General features: G+C 35.9%; 1 protein-coding gene across 1 annotated transcript; it reads left to right on the top strand.

Moving 5' to 3' along the window:
• Positions 1-14240: 14240 nt before the first annotated feature.
• IL2 (interleukin 2) lies at positions 14241-19508 on the top strand. The gene is made up of 4 exons (XM_063108763.1): positions 14241-14387; positions 14478-14537; positions 16911-17057; positions 19401-19508. Exons 1-4 carry the CDS (start codon positions 14241-14243, stop codon positions 19506-19508), a joined length of 462 nt encoding a protein of 153 aa, XP_062964833.1.
• The last annotated feature ends 2500 nt before the right edge of the window (positions 19509-22008 follow it).

Raw genomic sequence — 22008 nt, 5'->3', positions numbered from 1 at the left:
CCAGCTTTGAGAATATTTGCTTGCAAATTTTTCTGAAAGGTCTGTACATCAAATCCTGAGCTTACATGTGTTCACTGATTATAATTCAAACCAGGGAGTTACTGTCTCTTTGTAATGATTCTGACCAGTATTATATTTCACTTTTTAAAGAGCTGTTTGTCTTCTTTTTGCCTTTTTATTGAGTAATCTTTTAGAAGAGTCTATTTTTAAAATTTTATTTCTCTTTTATCTTTCTCTTGCAAGTGAAGAATAGAAAGAAGAAATGGAAGAGTATTAGATGTGAAGACAACCCATATATTCAACTGTTTTTCTCCCCAAAATAAAATAGTCCTTATTGTTGTTGTGTTGCTATAAAGGTAAAAACTGCTTATGCCCCAAATTTAAAAAAATATAGAAAGATGTAAAGGAAAAGTAAAAATTATTCCCAAATCACACTATTTAGAAGATAATCACTATTAATGTTCTAGTAAACAACTTGTGTCTCTCCATGCAAATACATCCACACATACAGAGAGAGAGTGAGAGAGAGAGCACCTTTCTAGGTCCATCAAGAAAAGCCTGCCATTGCCCCTTGAACCAGTGCCTAAATGTTGTCACTTAGGGCAGACAGATAAGCAAACCCCGTGTTTCAAAATTACCCATAATGCAGCAGCCCCAGAGATCAAATTAACCACAGAGGAGAGCCCTAAAGATCGCTCATGAAAATTGCTAGAACCACATTGTTATCTTGTTTCCAGAACAATTCAGAACATGTGTGAGGAAACTTGTAAACTATAAAACATTGTCTTTGACGTACACAGTCATCTGATTAGGGACCACAGCTCCTGAGTGGCTCAAAATACCACTCAGGAGTGGTATGAAGTGGGTGAAGATCATTTCTACACCGAGAGAGTCCTTTAATTCATTTTCCTATGTCTGATACTGGAGAAAAGTCTGAGCAGTTTTAGTTTGCCTTTATATTTGGAAGTAGGCATCCTAGAAAAATTCTAACAAAACTTTTGAAATCTGTCAGTTGCTGGCTCAAGATTCTAACAGATGCTCTCCAACTCAAAGTTTTCTATCATGTGGAAATATCAACCTTTGGAAATATTTGCTTATAAGTCAGGATAAATTGATTTATTCTTCATCAAAGCAAGAATTTAAAAATGAAATAACATAAAACAAAATAAAACAAAACGTTTTATTTATGGGGAAGAGGATTAGGGCTGGCATCATCCCCCAAAAGACTTTCAGGACACAGTAGTATTCCCTCTCAGTGGTAAAGTAGAAAGAGTTGCACTTTGGGGTCACATAGTTCTTTTTTTTTTTTTAAATTATTTTTTAAACCTCATTTTGTATTTTTTTTCCCTCACATAGTTCTGAATCAAATATCACTCATTTAGGGCTGTATAAGCATATGCCAGGCAATATTTGGTACATACTTATACTAAAGAAGTATTTGGTATTTAACTGACATTCCTTTTTTTTTTTTTTTTTTTGTCTTTTTTCGTGATCGGCACTCAGCCAGTGACTGCACCGGCCATTCCTATATAGGATCCGAACCCGCGGCGTGAGTGTCGCCGCTCTCCCAGCGCTGCACTCTCCCGAGTGCGCCACGGGCTTGGCCCAACTGACATTCCTTTTTAACTGGGCATGCTGTATTTTTATTTGCTTAATCTAGCAACCCCTCACTCACTTATCATGTGATCTTTCACAAGGTACTTTATTTCCTAAGAACTTCTGTTCTATACATATGTAAGGTGTGGGATAACAATACTGAGTGCCTAGTGTGGAGGCACTAGGCAAGGGAAACAGCACCTGCCTTCTTGAAGATTACATTAAGCAGTTAATCACACAACTGGTTACTTACTTTGAATTGTAATTAGCACAACAGAAGAGTATAGGTTGCTATGGGATGAGGACCTGTACTCTGTAACTGGTCAGAGAACCTTTCTCTGACAAATATGCTAATTATCTTGATTGTGGTAATCATTTCACAGTGTGTACATATACCAAAATACCACATTTACACCATAAATAAATACAATTTTTATTTGTTAATTATACCTCAATAAATTTGGAAAAAAAGAGAAGCTTCCTTTGAACAAATGACACTTGATCTTAAATGCATATATCCAAATGTGTGTACTTGGGGTATTTGAAACTCAAAATGTCCAAAACTGAAATCAGTACCCTCCCCTGCCCTAACCTGTTGTCTTTTGTCCTATGTTCTTTTTGTGTGTGTGTCACTGGTCAGTATGGGATCCAAACTCTTGACCTTGGTGTTACAAGGCTGTCCTCTTAAATTTCAGTTAAAGGGACACCACTGTCATTGATTGCTCATGCTAGAAATCTGGAAATCATCTTGAACTTATTCCTGACAGTCACTCTCGATATCAATTCTTTTATCAAGTCTTGCCAGTTTATCTTCCAAATATTCCTCAAATCTGTGCCTTCTCCATTTCTACTACCACTTCCATCACTATCTCTTGTACGGCTATTTTGATAGCTTCCTAACTAGTTAATGTGCTGCTAGTTCTGCTCCCTTTATACCTATACTTTACACTTGAATTAGAAGAAATTATTTCCCTGCTTAAAACATTTCAGTAACTTCCTTTTACCAAGAGTCCAAGCTTTCATAAATTGGTTCCTACATAGCCTACTTTGTCTTTAACATTTATATTCTGATTATGAGGGCCTATATTACTTACTAACCGAACAGAGAGAAGTCTGTGCAGTGTAATACTTTTGCTGCACACAGATATATACGTTGGATATCGTAGAGACTCAGTTACAAAAAATCTAACAGAATAGGCTGTTTGGCTCATGAGGACCCTGGCTAAGGGGCATACTCCAAATTCTTGCTATTATCCTCCTAATAGTTATACTACTAGTCTCCCTGGTAAGCTGTATTTTCTTAAAAGGGCTTAAATATCTATGTGCAGCCATCTGCTGAACACTAAATGATCTCCAGCTGAAATGATAAGAATTTAAAGAAATAAGTGATCATAAGGATACAATAATCCATGAATGACATCTAAGACTAGTAATTCAGGATAAAGGTGAATGAAAGTAGTGCTGATGCCCTAAGTTTTGGTCACACCTGTGATGTAGGTGACAGTGCGTACAAAGGGAGATAACTATTAAATAAAATTTGTGGGAGGCCATTGATTTGGACTAGGCTTCTGCACTAAGCCTAACAGACCAAACTAGTATAGTGTTTAACTATAGTAGCTGAGCTTTAGTTAATTGCAGGAGGCTCTGTAACTAATTAATCAATTAAACTGTAACCAATTAAATTGTCTCTACACTGCATTTCTGTTTCCTATAAATGCTGTCAGATCATGTTATTGGTTGAAGTTCCCTAAACCTGCTCTAGTTCAGAAGGCAGCCCAATTTGTGAATTGTTTATTTGCTTCTTTTTGTTTTGCTTTACTTTGCTGTCTTGTTTTGTTCTTCTTTGCTCAAATAAATAAACTCATCTAAAATTTAAACTTGTCCATTTAACACTGTCAATAGTAAACCTTTCCTAAGTGATACAGGGAGTCCAGCTAGCTTTATGAAATTATTAAAGTGTTGGTTGTTGACAATGACTTAAACCAAAAGTGAAATGACAAATGCATGTCTTTGTCAGACTAATTTTCTACCAACATCCACTCATGCAAGCAATAGTATCTTCACTGTAAGATCTTAGGTGTAGAAGAGCACAGAGAGAAACCTGGCTAGTACAGAGGGAAGAGGTATGAGGAAGATAGTAAAGACCTACATTTGCATATGAATGTACACTGGCAAAGGCATGACTATAGAAGATACTGAAGCTAATGCTCCAACACTGATTCCATTCCCCCTTGGAACTGGTTACTTGGGAAATGAACAGACCTAACCCAATTTGGGTCAAGGATTGACAGGTTTCTGGGAAAACAAGCTAATTTTACTCTCCTGACTGTTATAAAAGAAAGAAGCACATTACACTAGTCCCTGCTTATCTGCAGTTTCACTTTCTGTGGTTTCAGTTACCTGTGATAAAACTTGGTCTGAAAATATTAAATGAAAATTTCCAGAAATAAGCAATTTATAAGTTTTAAATTGAGCACTGAGTATCATGATATGCCATTCTACTCCATCCCATTTCTGGATGTGAACCATCCCTTTATCCAGTGTATTCACAGTAAATAGGACACCCACTCATTAGTAACTTTAGGATCTGTCTCAGTTATCAGATCAAAAAACATACTATATATAGACTTCGGTGCTATTCATACTTTCAGGTATGGGGGTCTCACTGGGAGTTTTAGAACACATCCCCCTAAGATAAGGAGGGACTACGGTACTTTAGTTGCTGCTGGCAGCCATCCTATGACCGTGAGAGTAGCCAGCCTTAGGATGAAGTCAACTCTGCCGGCAGCAGAGAACATGGGTCCTTGATGACATCACCAAGCTGCTGAATCAATTAACTCTGGAGCCTACCCTACTTTTAGATTTCCTATTATATCAGATAATGTCTTTTGGTTTTCAGGCCAATTGGAAGCTGCATTTTTGTTACTTTTCTGGGAGTTATCCTATCTAACACAGAATTTGGTACCTGAAACTGATGTGCCACAAGTCTCACAACTAAAATGTGATGTGAAATTTGTTGGTGGAGAAGGTGAGGCCAATGGCAATGGACATACTGCTACTATTCCTGGTTGAGAGGTTCTAAAATCTTTATTGGGAAGCGGTAAAACTGTTGTACCCCTGGCAGACAGACATATATGCCTAGTAAACCTGTAATATTCAGAGAAATGATAGAAAAAAATTGGAATGTTGAGATGGGTCAGTTGCTTCTTGCTGCCCTAGTAAGTCCCTATAAGAAAGAGGGAAGCTGGGACTAAGGGTGGTTCATCTGATAGCAGAGAAGGAAGAAAAGATAGCTCTTTTCTGAGAGACCCTTTCTGTTTATGGCCTATAATCCTACTTTGTTAGAGAGTCCAATTACTTTGAGCCTTACAGGTTAAAAAATAAAAACAAAAACAATAAACTAGAGAGGTGGGAGACTGGACAGAAGATAATACTTCAACTTTAGTTGAATCTGATAACCCTGTGTCTTCCCAACACCTCTTATTAATCATTCTCCTCTATGATAAAAAGATCCAGTCTGTACAGAATTCTACGAGAAGTACATTATAGGTGGGGCCTCCCTTCCAAGACTATTGCTTCAAAATGCTTCGAGGCTGAGGTCTTTAAACTGTTTAAATTGTTTAGAAAAGAGAAGCCTGTTTGCTAGGACACAAACTCAAAGATTTTCCTAGGCAATATCCCTAACTATGGCTATTAGTCTAAGAAATTGGCTAGAATCAAGTAGCCTAAAAGTCTACTAAGTATTTTAGAAAGAAGTATTGCCAAAAAATAAGAAAGCCTCTCCTCTAGCTCTGCCAGCAGACATGAGCAAGGAAACATATTGCCTTACATATTGCCCTGGGCATATTGCCCAGGTTATATCTTAGCATGAAGATAATTTTGTAGGCAACAGAGTGGAAAGATGGAAGGATATCATTGAGCTGATGAATAACCAGCCCTGAGACCCACCATCTCTGGTGTCTGGGCTTCCTGGAATCTCTGGACTTCCTACTATAGGAGATAATAGATTTCATTACTGTTTTAACCATGTTGGATTCTCTTACTCATAGTCACAAGCATTCTAAATGATATGTTGGCCACCAAAATTCCTCTTGTAGGGGAGGAAAAAGCAACTTTTCCTCTACCCATCTTATCTTCACTGGCTGGGGCCTACAAATTAGACTGAAAAAAGACAGATTAACAAGAGAAAAACAAATTTATTAACATATGCATTGCACGTATACATAGGAGCACTCAATGATAAGTAACTAAAAAGGGTGGTAAAAAGTAAGTTTATACAGCACTTTAACAAAAGAACAATAAATTTGTAGAAAAGTGACAAGATGAAGAAAAAGGACTTTGAGCTTCTAGGGGCAGCAAATTGTGGGAAGGTAAATATATGTAGGAACTAATGAAAGCTAAGGGTTATTTCTGCAAGATTTATTATGTAGATCCCTCTGGTGCCTCTCTGGATTGATGTGCCTAGAATTGTCTCTAGTGAAAAACTTCTGTCCTTCCTGGTAAAGAGTAAGGGGGGGTCACCTTAAAAATTATTGTCCTGGGCCGAGCCTGTAGCGCACTCGGGAGAGTGCAGCGCTGGGAGTGCAGCGACGCTCCCGCCGCGGGTTCGGATCCTATATAGGAATGGCCAGTGCACTCACTGGCTGAGTGCCGGTCACGGAAAAAAAAAAAAAAAAATTATTGTCCTGCTTTTAGGCAAGTAGGGGGAGGGCGGAGAGCTTTTGTTTTACATGCTGCTTCTTAGTCGTCTTCAGCTCAAAATAATCAATGTGTCAAAGTGGCATATTCTGGGATGGCACATTCTGCTACCCTTCAGCCTTACCTCTGCAATATCATCTTTCATCAGCTTTATAAGTTAGTAATGCCTGAAAGCATTTGTATTCTTAGATATTAGGTTCAGATATGTGAACTATTTCTTTAATGTGGTCTACTATAAAATGTAAAATAATTTTCTCAATTTAAGAAAGCATTTGCACATGAAACCATATGTCTAATAATGGAAGATTTTTGAGTCACATACATATTACAGACAGAATTAAAAGATAATGGCTATTTCTATAACTGTTCCTTCATGGAGTATCTGAAGATCTCTAGTGTGCCATGGGTTTGTGATTTTACTTTTCCCCCTCTCATTAGATCTCATACTGGCTTAAAATGGGACAAATACTTTTTCTCAGAAAGTGAATCTCTCTGAGGAGGAACACTTGACTAAGGGAAATTGGGTTTACTCCCAAGTTCACTAATACCAATGCCACCCCTCCCACAAACCCTCCTGTTATCTATCTGGAGAAATAGAAAAAAATACCAGCTTGGATAATTTGGATTAAATAGTAAAATAAATTTTGGAACAGTGGGAGATTAACCATTTTCTACTTAATTTAATAAATGTTATATTTTACCCAATCTGTTTCTAGTTACTGACTTATTTATGACTTGGATAGAAATTTTAAACCCAATTTATATGGCCAAGTGACACTAAAATCCAGTGGAATGGTTAGGGGATGGATATTTGAAGTCATGTACAGTAATTTTCTTGCTAAAATACTGAAATGATGGCACACATTCAAGGATAAAAGTGCAGGATAAAAGGTTATTTTGCTTCTATATTGACAAAATGAAGACAGCATTTAAACTTGGAAACAGACTATTCTACAGAAATGGGAAAGTAATAAATGAGATTTCTCTCTGCAGCTATCATTCTTGTGTGTAATTGAAAACACAAACTTCAGTCCATGTAACTCGAGTAATCAATTTACAAATAGGTGTCTCTCACACATTGTGAGGAGATGGAAAGTGAAGAGATAGAAAAAGATATGTCATGCAAATGGAAACCAAAAGAGAGCAGGAGTAGCTATACTTATATCAGATAAAATAGACTTCAAGCTAAGGAAAATAAAAAAGGATAATGAAGGTCATTATATAATCATTCAGGGATCAATTTAATAAGAGAATATATCAATTCTAAATATATACACACCAAACTACAGAGCACCCAATTATGTAATGCAGACCTAACAGGAGAAATATACTTCAACACAATAATAGTTGGGGACTTTAACATCTCACATTCAACAAAGGACAGAGCATCCAGATAGAAAATTAACCAGGAATCATCAGAATTAATCTCTACTTGTTAGGTTGATTGAATCTAACAAACATATATAGACTATTTCATTCAACAGCTGCAGAATACACATTCTTCTCAGCAGCACATTGAACATTCCCCAGAATAGACCATATGTAGCTCACTAAACAAACCTCAACAGATTTTAAAAAATCAAAATCATATCAACTGCCTTGTCCAACCACAATGGAATAAAATTAGAAATTAACAGTAAAAAAGACACTTGAAAAGGTAAAAATACATGGAAATTAAACAACATGCTCCTAAACAATAAATGGGTCAAGGAAGAAATCATAAAGGAAATTAAGAAATTCTTGGTGACAATTGTGAATGAAAACCAATATACTAGAACTTATGGGATACAGCAAGAGAAGTTCTAAGAGGGAAGTTTAGAACAATAAATGCTTGTATCAAAAAAGAAGAAAGACTTCAAATAAACAACCTAACATTATACTTCAAGGAACTGGAAAAACAAGGACAAACAAACTCAAAATAAGTTGAAGAGAAATAACAAAGATCAGAGCAGGAATAAATGAATTAGAGGTTAGAAATATAATACAAAAGATCTATGAAACAAAGAGTTGGTTCTTTGAAAAGATAAACAAAATCAATAAACATTTAGCTAGAATAACAAAGAAAAAAGAGAGAACACTCAAGTAAAATCGGAAATGAAAAAGGAGACATTACAGAAATACAAAGGATCATAAGAGACTACTATGAACAACTGTATGCAAACAAACTGGAAAACCTAGAAGAAATGGGTAAATTCCTAGACACATACAACTAAGGTTGAATCATGAAGAACTAGAAAACCTAAACAGACCAATAACAAGTAATGATATTGAAGCAGTAATAAAAATCTCCCAACAAAGAAAACCCCAGAGCAAGATGGCTTTACCATCAAATTCTATGACATTTAAAGAAGACCTAGTACCAATTCTTCTCAAACTCTCCCAAAAAATTGAAGAGGAGGAAATACTTCCAAAGTCATTCTGCAAGGCCAACATTAACCCTATACCCAAACTGGAAAAAGATACAACAGAAAAAGAACACTATGACCAATATCTCTAATGAGCTTAGATGCAGAGATCTTCAACATAGTACTAGAAAACAGAATCCAACAGCACCTTAAAAAGATCTTTCACCATGATATAGTGGGATTCATTGCAGGGATGCAAGAATAGTTCAACATGTGCAAATCAATACGTATGATACATCACACCAACAGAATGAAAGAAAAAAACCATATGATTATCTCAGTAGATACAGAAGAAGCATTTGGTAAAATCCAACATTGCTTCATGATTAAAAACTCCCAGTAAACTAGGTATAAAGGAATGTACCTCAACATAATAAAGGACATATAGGACAAAGCCACAGCTAGTATACTGAATGGACAAAAATTGGAGGCTTTTCCTCTAAGGTCTGGAATGAGACAAGGATTCCCACTTTCCCCACTCTTATTCAACATAGTACTGGAATTTGTAGCTACTGCAGTAAGACAGGAGCAAGTAATAAAAGGCATCTAAATTGAAAAGGAGGAAGTCAAACTATCCCTATTTCTAGGTGCCCTGATCTTAGAAAACCCTGCAGACTCCAACAAGAAATTACTAGAACTAGTACATGAATTCAATATAATGTCAGGATACAAAATCAATAGGCTTTCTACAGGCCAATAACAAAATAGGTGAGGAACAAATCAAGCAAGTAATCCCACTTGCAATAGCTACCAAAAAATGAAGTACCTAGGAGTAAATTTAATCAAGGAGGTGAAAGACCTCTACAATGAAAACTCTAAAACATTGGTGAAAAAAATTGAAGGGCACACAAATACATTGAAAGATCCCATGTTCTTGGGGTGGAAGAGTTAACATCATCAAAATGTCCATATTACCCAAAGCAGTCTACACAGTCAACACAATCCCTATCAAAATACCCATGACATTCTTCACAGAAATAGAAAAACAATCTTAAAATTTGTATGGAACCACAAAAGACCCCATATGACTAAAGCAATCTTGAACAAAAGAAACAAAGTTGGAGGCATCATACTTCCTGACTTCAAAACATAGTATAAAGCTACAGTAACCAAAACAGCATGCTACTGGTATAAAAATAGACAAATAGACAAATGGAACAGAATAGAGAGCCCAGAAACAAGCCTATGCACTTGCAGCCATCTGATTTTAGACAACAGTGCCAAGAATATACAGTGGGAGAAAGGACAGCCTCTTCAATAAATGGACCTGGAAAAACTTGATATCCACATGCAGAAGATTGAAACTAGATGCCATCTCTCACCAAAAATACACAAAATCAACTCAAAAAGGATTAAAGACCTGAATTTAACACCTGAAACTATCAAACTGCTAGGTGGAAACATAGGGAAAACACTACACCAAATGGGAGTGAGCAGCACTTTTTTGAACCAAACTACAGCACAGTCAACTAAAGCAAAAACAGACAAAAAGTACTACATCAAACTAAAAAGCTTCTGCACAGCAAGGCACACTATCAACAAAATGAAGAGGAAACCTACAGATTGGAAGAAAATGTTTGCAAACTACACATCAGACAATGGGCCAACATCAGTTATATAAGGAACTCAAAGAATTCAACAGCAGAAAAACAAATAACCTAATTAAAAAATGGGCAAAGGACCTGAATAAATATTTCTTAAAAGAAGACATGCAAATGGCCAACAAGCACATGAAAAATGCTTAACATCACGACTCATCAGGAAAATGCAAATTAAAACTACAATGAGCTATCATCTCACCCTGTCAGAAGATTATCATATTCCACCGCTAGTAATTGCTTTGTGACTTGGCATAGGGGGTCTCACATTTACACAAAAAGTGAATTTTCAGAGGTTTTCATGATATTCCCATTTTTATCACATTGAAGTAGTGAGTTGTTTCTTGGCTTCCAGTGCAGACAGTTGCCTGGGATAGTTCCATGTCAGCCTTAGAACACTGCACTCTGAAAAGCACAAAGCAGCTTAAATTTAAATCCAAAGTGGATACAATCATTTCCTTACTTTAGGTATGGAAGAAATGTGCTCTAGTACTTTTAAAAGACCTCAGAAAGTCATTCAAAAACATAAGCAAACCCCAGATTTTGAAGGTACTGTTGCAACTCAGCAGCTCCAAGTTCTTAGAAATCCTAAACAAGGTATTTAGGAGAAGGTGCATGATGTCTTGCCCAACTCATCAACTCTCATCAATAGTGAGATAGAGTAGTAAGCATAACCTAATTCAGCCTACTCTATATAGCCTAATGGGCCTAGAATTTGGCATCATTATTTTACACTGCAAATAAATGAGAGTATGAGAGGTCAGAAAGGCTTGAATTTTTGTTCTAACTTCACCACTAACTAAGAATGTGATCTTGAGCAAGTCACTTAACCTCTGTAGACTTTAAATTTCTTATCAGTAAACGTGATTCAATGAGATAATGAATTTGAAAACACTTTGTAAAATTAAAATTACCAAGGAAATTATTTTTCCTTTCTAAAAGGTTATGAATGCCATTAAAATTTAACACACACACACACACACACACACACACACACACACACACACACACACACACACACAATTTACCACATAGAAGAGCATACACGACAGAGACAAATATCTGTGATCACGGACAGATTTATAGACATAGTACCACATTACGGAGGACCGTAGATCAGATAAAGGCAAAGACTGGGCACCAACTGAACGCTGAGGAGATTCAGATTTTCATTGGAAACACAGAGCTACTAGCTGAATTCTCTCTGGATGGTATGGAGATTATACAATATGTCCTAATTTCAAAGGGAGAGAACGGAATCTTGAAATTTTAGAGAAACTGACTTGGCCTTTAGAGAAACTGACAAGAGATGCATTAATATAGGCATCAAGTTCCAGATCAAATTAAAGTTGTAAAAACTGTGAAAGAGAGTCAGAAAGAAGAAAGATCACATTCTTAATTAGTGGTGAAATAAAAGGCAGAGTCCTTGAAAATGAGCTTTGATGTAAAGACAATACGTTCAACAGACTGACCATCCTGTTCAGTAAGCAGCTTCAGGGACTGGGGCTGCCCTTTTCAAAGGACTTGGGCTACTCTTGAGTCTAAGAGGCTGAGTCACAAATAATGTTAAGCAACTAAAATAGCTTCTTGTTGAATAGTAAATTTTGCACAGCTAAAGGAGAAGTAGGGGGTGGAACATGTGATAGTTAGCAGTCTACTACTGACTTTATCACCACTACAGCCAGAAAAGCCAGCTGATGTGTCACACATGTTAAAAAGCGAAAGTATGCCACAACGTACGTTAGCTTTCTCCCCTAGCATTTCAAGAAAGAAATTATAAGGCCAACTCTGTAATAGTGCCTATTATACGATAATAGGGATAAACTAGGGAACCAGGAACTCAGTTTTCTACAGGGTCCCAGAAATGTAGCCATATATTGCCCCATTCTCTAATGGAAATAGCCGGAGAAATATAAATATCAAGACTGTGAGAACATCAAAGGCCTCATTGGAAAAGCCCCCACACAGGAAAATGTGTGGGCCTGATTCTTCCATTCTGGAAGGGGAAAGGCCTGAGCTGATGATGCTGGGATGAGACACTAAAAGTCTTCAGAGAAGCAAAATAAGTATAATAAACTTGGCACACAGATCACCAAATAGCCCTCCCCTTACAACAATGCTAATGTTGTGGTCAGATTTGAAAGGTACAGAGAGACATGTTGCATTTTTAGTAAGAAAAAGAAAAGGTTATGAAATTTGTCCCTAATCTAGCTATTCCTTCATTTTTTTTCCACCTGAGAAACTATAATGCTTACTTTTAAATTTTATAAAGTTGTTTTATATTCTTCAGAATATTGCCTAATGTATTGGTAAGTATTAGTGATCCATTTTTCACTGATCTTTGTAAGGGATTACAATTGAGTTTTCTTTAGTATGTTTAATCCTTCTTTCCTACCCACTGTCCTCACTGTCAAAATCCAGTTTAAAATAATCCTTCCTTCTTCAAAATTCTTTACATACACCTCTACTGAGGCAGCCATTAACTTTTACCTAGGATTATACTTGTCTATATCTTCCCTATTATACATCAGGTTCTTTGAGAAAGAATACAAATAGTAAGACAGTGGATTTTGAAGTCAGAACATTCTGTTTTCAAATCCTTGTTCTGCCTCTACTGGCCGTAAGGGCTGAGTGACATAGAACAAATTACTTCACTTTTCTTAGCCTCAGTTTTTTAATCTGCAAAATGGGAACAATCACTTCACAGGTATGTTGTAAGGTATGTTGTAATGTACTGTGTGCATGTACATTCTTTGTTTCTCCCTTTCTATGTACTGAGGGCTCTATAGATGCTAGATAAATATCTATTTAAAGATTAGGCAAGAAATGAATAGGCAGTAAAATAGAAGTGTTACGACCAATCTCTTTGAGAAAGGATCTCCTCAATTTTTCCCAGGTTAAATTAGAAGTATATGCTTGTACCATCATTCAGCCAGTTAGTGCATTATACTGAGGACAAATGATCACATATCCTAAGCATCCTACCCAGTCTACTGACTAAAAAAAAAATTGATCTGATCATTTCATAACTATCACTGTTACACTCATAGTGTCCCAAATGCTTTAGAGGATAAATCCAAATCTATTATTAAAGTGATGAAAACATAAAAACTAGAAACTAGTTTTGGACTAGTTTACATATGACATGTATAAACTCTGTTATGAAACTAGCAACACTATCCTTGGATGCAAATGTTTTTCTGAGGATTGTTAAACATCATACCCCTAAAAAAAGTACAATAGACATTAAAAGATTTAAACAGATACAGAAACATGTTATAATTAAAACAGCATAAAATAGTACCTCAAGCTCAATAAGCATTTTAGGTCTTATAATCTTAATATTTCTCTAGCTGACTGGGCAAGAAGTAATCTATATCATACTGTATGCAATTAGCTCATTGTGTAGATAAGAAGGTAAAACCATCTTGGAACAGGAAACCAATATTCTTCCTGTTTAATCAACAAATCTAAAAATTTATTCTTTTCATCTATTTACTCTTGCTCTTGTTTACCACAACATGCTGCTCACATGTTCAGCATAGTTTTATGACAAAGAGAAAATTTTCATGAGTTACTTTTGTATCCCCACCCCCTTAAGGAAAGAAGGAGGAAAATTTGTTTCATACAGAAGGCGTTACTTGCATGAATTAAAACTGTCACCTAAGTGTGGGCTAATGTAACCAAGAGGGATTTCACCTACATCCATTCAGTCAGTTTATGGGGGTTTAAAGAAATTCCAGAGAGTCATCAGAAGAGGAAAAATAAAGGTAATGCTTTTTGCCGCACAGGTAGAGTCTTTGAAAATATGTGTAATATGTAAAACATTTTGACACCCCCATAATATTTTTCCAGAATTAACAGTATAAATTGCTTCTCCTGTTCAAGAGCTTCCTATCACATTCTCTAATCACTACTGACAGTAACCTCAATTCCTGCCACAATGTACAAGATGCAACTTTTGTCTTGCATTGCACTAACTCTTGCACTCGTCACTAACAGTGCACCTACTTCAAGCTCTACAAAGGAAACACAGCAACAAGTGGAGCAATTACTACTGGATTTACAGATGCTTTTGAATGGAGTTAATGTAAGTATATTCCCTTCCTTACTAAAATTATTATTTAATTTTTCTAATTGGAGTTAGTTTTTTTAATAACAATGTATTATGCTTTCTCAGAATTACAAGAATCCCAAACTCTCCAGGATGCTCACATTTAAATTTTATACACCCAAGAAGGTAAGTACAATTTTCTTTGTTCAGCTTGTTTTAATAAAATTCAAAGTAATATGAAAATTTGCACAGATTGCACTAATACCTTGTCTGAAGGAAAAGAATGAGTACCTTCAATATCTTTTCTTTTTTTTTTAAACCCAAGTTTGATAATGGAGCTTCTGTTAAAATGGTTTTGCTTATATCTTTTATAGGTATTTGTGTGTTGGTAGAGAGGGAATAGAAAGAAAACACAAGAATAATATTCTCACTTTATTGCTGGGACAATTTTAAAAGAAGATTATGTTGATTTACTGTTTTATTTAAAAATGTAAAACTCTAGAGATATTTGATTCTATCACTTTTGCATGTAAAGTATCAAAACTGGTTTCAGAGAAGCCCACTTTAAAAAATTCTTTATTGTTTTAGGAAAGATTCCTAAGAGTCTATCTTTGAGAGGCAGCATAGCACAGTAATTAACAGCATAAATCTGGGGCCAGATTACCTGATGTGAAATCCCAGCTTTGCAAGGTCGTAGCTTTTATGACTTTGAGAGAGTTAGCTACTCTCTTTGTGACTCAGTTTCTTATCTACTTATGTGAATAATAATTGCATATACCTAAAATAGTTTTGTTAGGATTAATAAGTGATTAGAAAGCACTCGGAGCACTGTCTGGCATATAGCAAACACCATATAAGCATTAGCTATTAGTAGTAGTAAAGACAAAATTCTCACTAGGAAATATAAGGTAAAATTTTGGATTCATATGCCTCTTTACCAATAGGACTAGATGCTATTTGACATATTTTCCAAGATTAAAAGCTTTGTTTGGTTGCTTTAGGATTTAGAGAGTTAGATAAACATAGATCATCTAAGCTCCTAGAGCTGCAATGGGGGTGTAAATTTTCCTAGTAGCTGTGCCAGTTAAGAGAGAATGGCCAAAACTTTTACACCAGAAAGAACTTGTCCCAGGGTGATTCCAAGCCCAGAAAAAAAGCAGGAGGGAGGGTTTTTAAACGGACACAGATGTAATCCTGTTGATCTACTTCTATTAATTCAAGGGAACTCTGCTTCGAACTACTCTTTTGACAGATGAAAAAGAAATAGCTTACAGATGTTCCTCTAGTTTAATCAGAGCCATGTAACTCTTAACTTCAGCAACATAAGGATACTAGACTCTGATTTCTGAAGGAAATAGCTCCAAATTGCTCATGCCAAAAACTTAAGCCCTGAACTTGTAGAACTAGTAGTAGTGGTAGTAGAAATGGCAGTAGATGAACATATCACATGTGTTTTCTAGTCCTACCTTTCCCTCCGAAGATTGTTAGAAAGACAATAAGAGATTATGTACATAATTTAGCAGGTGGTGGTATTCTTTGAAATCTAACAGTTTCTAAATGACAACTCAAATTCTATTTGGAACCAAAAGTCATATGATAAACTCCATTCACTTGTTCAATTAACCACCATTCCATGTTTTCAAAAGATCCTAGAAATTAATAAAAACATTTAATTGAAAGGATGCTACGTTAATGCCGTAATGAAAAAGAACTGAAATTTAATCCTAGCTCCACCTACACATGTGGCCTTGAGGAAGACACAAATTCTGAGATTTAGTTTCCTTATTTGTAAAATGGAAATAACAATACTGCACTGCCTACCTCAAAAGGTAGCTGTGAGACTTAAATGGGTTTATTTGGGAGAAAACACTTTGAAATTATACATCTCAGGAGTCCTGTCCAAAAATCCTTCAAATATTGTGACCTTTTATTTGGTTAGGACAAATAATTTTTGAAAATACATCTTAAAATAGTTATTACACAAAAGTAGAAATTTAAGACGCAGTTAAATGTCTTGTTCCAGGCTATATTGAGAGTCATTACTACATGATTACAAATACGTAAATCTATAAAATGCTGGGACTGTGATAGATGGCATCCAAGGGCTCCTTCTATCCCTTAACATTCTGTGATTCTCAACTCTCAGATTACCAAATATTAGAATCATGGAATAATGATTCCTACGCTTTCACATTCTGACTGCTCTGGTAATGATTTCTATGCAGACTGCAAAAGTAGTCAGTCTACATCTGTGCTTTGCTTTAGGAAGCAGAAATGTCGACTTTCTGCAAAGCCAAATTAAGCTGAAACTAATGACTAATATTAGTTGCCAACTAACGGATAATGATAGTCTTAACAGATAATGCTAGTACTTGAGCCCTAGTTTTTCCAGTTTTATAGTGTAATCTATATCGGTCCATCTTTACAGCAACATAGAGAACGGGGAAAATGGTAAAAACAATATACTGCCACTCATTAAATAAACTGGGGATTAATTACTGATTTTGACTTTTAATTTACAGTAAACTATGCTGGTAATTATTTTTATTATTATTCTAGGCCACAGAATTGAAACATCTTCAGTGTCTAGAAGAAGAACTCAAACCTCTGGAGGAAGTGCTAAATTTAGCTCAAAGCAAAAACTTTCACTTGAGAGATACCAGGGAATTAATCAGCAATATCAATGTAACAGTTCTGGAACTAAAGGTAAAGCATTACTTTATTTGTTCTCTTAGAAATAAAGTAAATGGAAGGGGAAAAGTACACATTTTAAAGTGGTATAACATTTTTTGGTATTTGTGAAGTACTCGTGCGTTTAATTTGACAACACTTTAAGTCCACTGTGAACATGAAGCATTTTTAATGTTCGATAACACATTGTGGAGCTGAGAAGTATAAGACAGAGGGTTTCCATGTACCTCAGGAACAAGCCCCCACCACTCCCACACTCTATCACCTCTCACATTAACACAAAAGTAGGAGTGGGAGAGACACAGAATTGAATTTCACAGAAACAGATTTCATTACATAGTTAGGCACCACATAACAACATATTGGTCAACAATGGACCATATATATGACAATGGTCCATAATATTATAATGAAGCTGAAAAATTCCTATTGCCTAGTGATGATATAGCTATCTTAATGTCATAGCACAGTTACTTTATTATTTTATAAACTTAGTGCAGCCTAAGTATATAGTGTTTATAAAGTCTACAATAGTGTACAGTAATATCCTAGGCCTTCATATTCACTCACCACTCACCACTCACTCACTGACTCACCAAGACCCGTCCTACAAGCTCCTTTCATGGTAAATGCCCTATACAAGTGTAACATTTTTTGTCTTTTATACTGTATTTTAACTGTTCCTTTTCTGTGTTTAGATATATTTAGATACACAGATACCATCGTGTTACAACTGCCAAAGTATTCAGTACAGTAATATGCTGTATTAGGTTTGTAGCATACAGCCTAGGTATGAAGTAGGCTGTACCATCTAGGTTTGTGTAAGCAGACTCTATGATGTTCGAACAAATGCATCCCTTTTATTAAGTGACAGACAGTATTTTTCAATTCCTTCAGATCATTTACTGGACTAGCCAATACTGATTACCTGAAAGGCTTTTCAAATGGTGTTTCCTTATCATTTGGTGGAAGGACTAACCATAAAAGATTTGTGTCAAAAAACTGCAGCCATTAAAAAGGCCAGTGGACTAGATAATTAGCTCATTATTTAGAGGTAATGCCCACTTTCAAGGCCTTAGTATTTTTAAATGCACAGGCAGCATGAAATATACAAGAGACTTAGGTGATGTGAAAGAGATTCACAGCTCTCTCTTCTCATTCCATTTGCCAAAGTACAAAATTCACGAGTTAATAGGTATACTAAATAAGCAGCATAATTTTAATTACAGTAGTGGAACCAAGTTTCTAAAAGTATGTAACTCTAGTTGTTTCCAAATAAGGGTCACTTTATTAGTGGACTGTTTCTGTTTAATTTTCTAAAAAATATATATTGGGATAAAGGTCATCTAGACATTGATAAACTCAGTTCCTCATCTATGTCAAAAGGTTTGCTCTAAAATCATTGACCAACATCAGAAAACTCACTCTAAGCTCTTGAGACAAATTTAAGATAAAATTATGTGAAAACCAGGAAACTGTTTCAAAAGCCAGATACTTTTTAAAATTTAAAGCCCAAGATTAAATTTTGTGTAAAAAGGTATAGAATACTTCAACAATTTATTTAAAGGGAATACTAAAAGTATCTCATTTGTTTTCCCAGAGTAGGAATTCCTTTAAATCTGAAAAATCCCTCCCTTATATCTCACCTTATATCAAAATATTTCCTTCTTAGCTTGTCAGCTAGAGGCAGAATTAATATAGCTCCTTCCAGTGGAGGAGGTAAATTTCCAAAAAGTCAGTCCACAGAACAAAATTTCTTTTAAAAGTTGGGAAACTCACCTGTATTGGTACTGGGGTGGAGTGGGAGGTGGGTATAAATATTTATGAAAATGTTCTTCACATAAATTTCACCCAAACAGAAGCCTGTCCTAACTTACTCTGGGCTTGTTCTATCCTGCTTTGGGAAAAATATGAGATTCACTTAAGTAGAATAATTGGAGACTCTTAATCAATGTTTAGAAAAGAATGTATAATATGCATACCACTCCATACATTTAACCTATATAGGTACATAAATACCCAGAGAAAAAGAAGTCAAACAGCAACAGAATATTTGTCTAGTACTATTTTTATTTAAGTGTTTATTTGTGTCCAAATCAGGAAAAAATATGTTGTGTTCATTGACAGGAAAATTTAAAAATGAGGAAAATCTCACCTTGTATGTTTCTATCACTTGGTATCATAACAAAATATATAATTTTGGCATATCATTTTGATCACTTCAAGAGAATATGAATGATTAGTATGTTTAATAAGTACGTATATATAAAGGCCTTAAGTCTATAAGACTTCAAATGAGGATAATTATATATAAGGTAAACTACTCCGAACTAAAAAAATTAAAATTTTCTTTTATAGGGATCTGAAACATGCATATGTGAATACGATGATGATACAGCAACCATTGTAGAATTTCTGAGCAGATGGATTACCTTTTGTCAAAGCATCATCTCCACATTGACTTGATCAATGAAGTGCCTCCCACTTAAACCATATCAGGCTATTTATTTATTTAAAATTTATATTTATTTTTTGATGTATGGTTTGCTACCTTTTGTAACTATTATTCTTAGTCTTCAGATTATAAATATGGATCTTTTAAGATTCTTTTTGTAAGCCCTAGGGGCTCTAAAATGGTTTTACTTAAATTATTTATCCCAAAGTATTTATTATGTTGAATTGTTAAATATGATGTCTATGTAGATTAGTCAATAAAATTATTTAATAAAGTTGATGAATATAAACAAGCCCAGATATTTGTTATTTTGGAAACAGCACAAAGTAAGCACTAAAATATTTCTGAATTACTCATGTGAACTCTAAGATGGCTAATATACTTAGAAAAGTCACTGGAAAAGTATGTACAATAGAGACATGGGTTTCTCAAAATCCTTGCTGTCTCCTTTTAAGAGCTGATCAGATACTAACTTCTGGTCTGAGAAAACCTCCTTATCATGTTATAATATCTTCCTTCTCTTTAAATTTGAACAAATGCCAAACGCAAGCATTCTTGAACTCTTCATAGAATTGGTATGCCTCTTTCCATTCTCTAACATCGTGGACTATGTTGTTCATATATTTAGGGAACACAGTAGATAACCGGACATGAGAAATCTGTGGGATGTAGTAGCATCCTGGTTACTCAGCTTAAAATCAATGGTAAAATGGGATGAAATGCAGATGGAGAGCAACGTGCCGTGAGATCAAATGGCTGTGACATTAAATAGCTATAGCAACAATAATTGTAAAAATTTTGATTATCACACCTAGATTCTTTTGATGGTCCTAGATAGAGAGCAAAGGGAAAAAAATAAAAGTTATGAATGTACAATTAAAAACATACATGGGATGGGCAACCAGAGTACCTCCTTGGCAGTTTTGAAGGAGTCCCTCATCGCTTGTAGTCACAGGGCAGATATGGCAGCGGAGTAAGCTGAGATCTGATGTAAGGTCTGCAAAGATGTAGTGCGAATTAAAAGATTAAGCCTTCCAAGTCTCTTATGTTAAGGATAGGTGCTATGGTCTGAATGTTTGTCCCCTTTAAAGCTCATGCGGGAGCTTGGATCCCAATGTGGCTGTGTTGAAAGGCTGAACCTTTAAGAGGTGATTGGATTGTGAGGACTATGCTCTTATGAATGGATTAATCCATTCATGGAGCAATGGGTTAATGTATTAATGGGTTATCATGGGTGCGGACTGGCATTTTATAAGGAGAGCAATTGAGCACGTTAGCAAGCACTCTCACCCAATTCTCATTATGTGATACCTTGAGCTCTCATGGAACTCAGTAGAGTCCCCACCAAGAAGACGGCCCTCACCAGATGCACCCCCCTGGAATGTGGACATCTGGTCTCCCAAACTGTAAGAAACAAGCCTCTTTTCTTTATACATTACCCACTTTCAAGTATTCTGTTTTCAGTGACAGAAAACAAACTGATACAATAGGGAAGGCTTAGGACCCTGAGATGTGGGATGCTGATATTTTGCCAGACACAGAGGAGGCTGAGAACTTTGAACATCTGCCTCGTGTTGACAGAGGCAACCCCTTTTATTCAACAGTATCCATTATAAGGAAAAACCACCCCTCTGCTTAAAAACTTTCAAATGTCTCACAAATGAAGGCAGTTTTCCTCAGAACTCACTCCTACCATCTTTCGTTGCCTCCAGGGCTGAAATGGGAGTTAAGATCTCAACATTGCTGGTGCAGTGTTTAGACTAAGGTGAAAAATAAGTCATAATTGGGCTGATTTAATTGAGGTGGGTACAACCAGTTGGGATTCAGAATTTATTGAGAACTTGCCAATGGCATTAATAGTTGGTCGAATAAAGCCTGGACTCCACAATGGCGTCTTTGCATGATGCTGAAATGCCAGAGCTTCCTTGTAGAGAAAAAGGCCAAAGGACCAGGAATATGGAAATGTTGGAATGGATACCATCTGGGAAAATATTAATATATGTATTAGTAAAGGGGATGCTGGCATTCACCAGAATTCTGTGGCGGCTTTCTTCATTAGGTCAGAAATGAGAGTAGATGGTACTGTAATAAAACTGATTTCCCTGATCTCACTGGGAATAATAGAATCCTGGAATGATAAAGGCCAGGTGGCAACACTTAATCCTCAAAGACAAGGTGGAAACAATCACTACAATAAACCACAGGGCAGAATGCTAATCAAAGTGTTTAGACCCAAAGAGATCTGTAACGATGGCTGATTGCAAAATCCCCCCAAATTAGAAGATTCTTATTCTGCTGGGCAGAAATGAATGCCCCGTTGGTATTCATGGACTGTTACAAGTTCCCAGACTTGAGTCAATTCATAGACCCTGAAGCACCCCTGCTTTAGGAGGAGGACACTAGATCCCTTTAAGGAAAGACCCCATAATATGGCCACAGATGTATACTGTAAAATTTTCCCCAAGCCTTTTTGGAAGGGATATTTATCAGGGAGACCATGCACTGAGGAAT

Source organism: Cynocephalus volans, chromosome 9 (genome assembly GCF_027409185.1).
Source record: "Cynocephalus volans isolate mCynVol1 chromosome 9, mCynVol1.pri, whole genome shotgun sequence".
Taxonomy (NCBI): Eukaryota; Metazoa; Chordata; class Mammalia; order Dermoptera; family Cynocephalidae; genus Cynocephalus; species Cynocephalus volans.
This window is presented reverse-complemented; position numbering and strand designations above follow the sequence as displayed.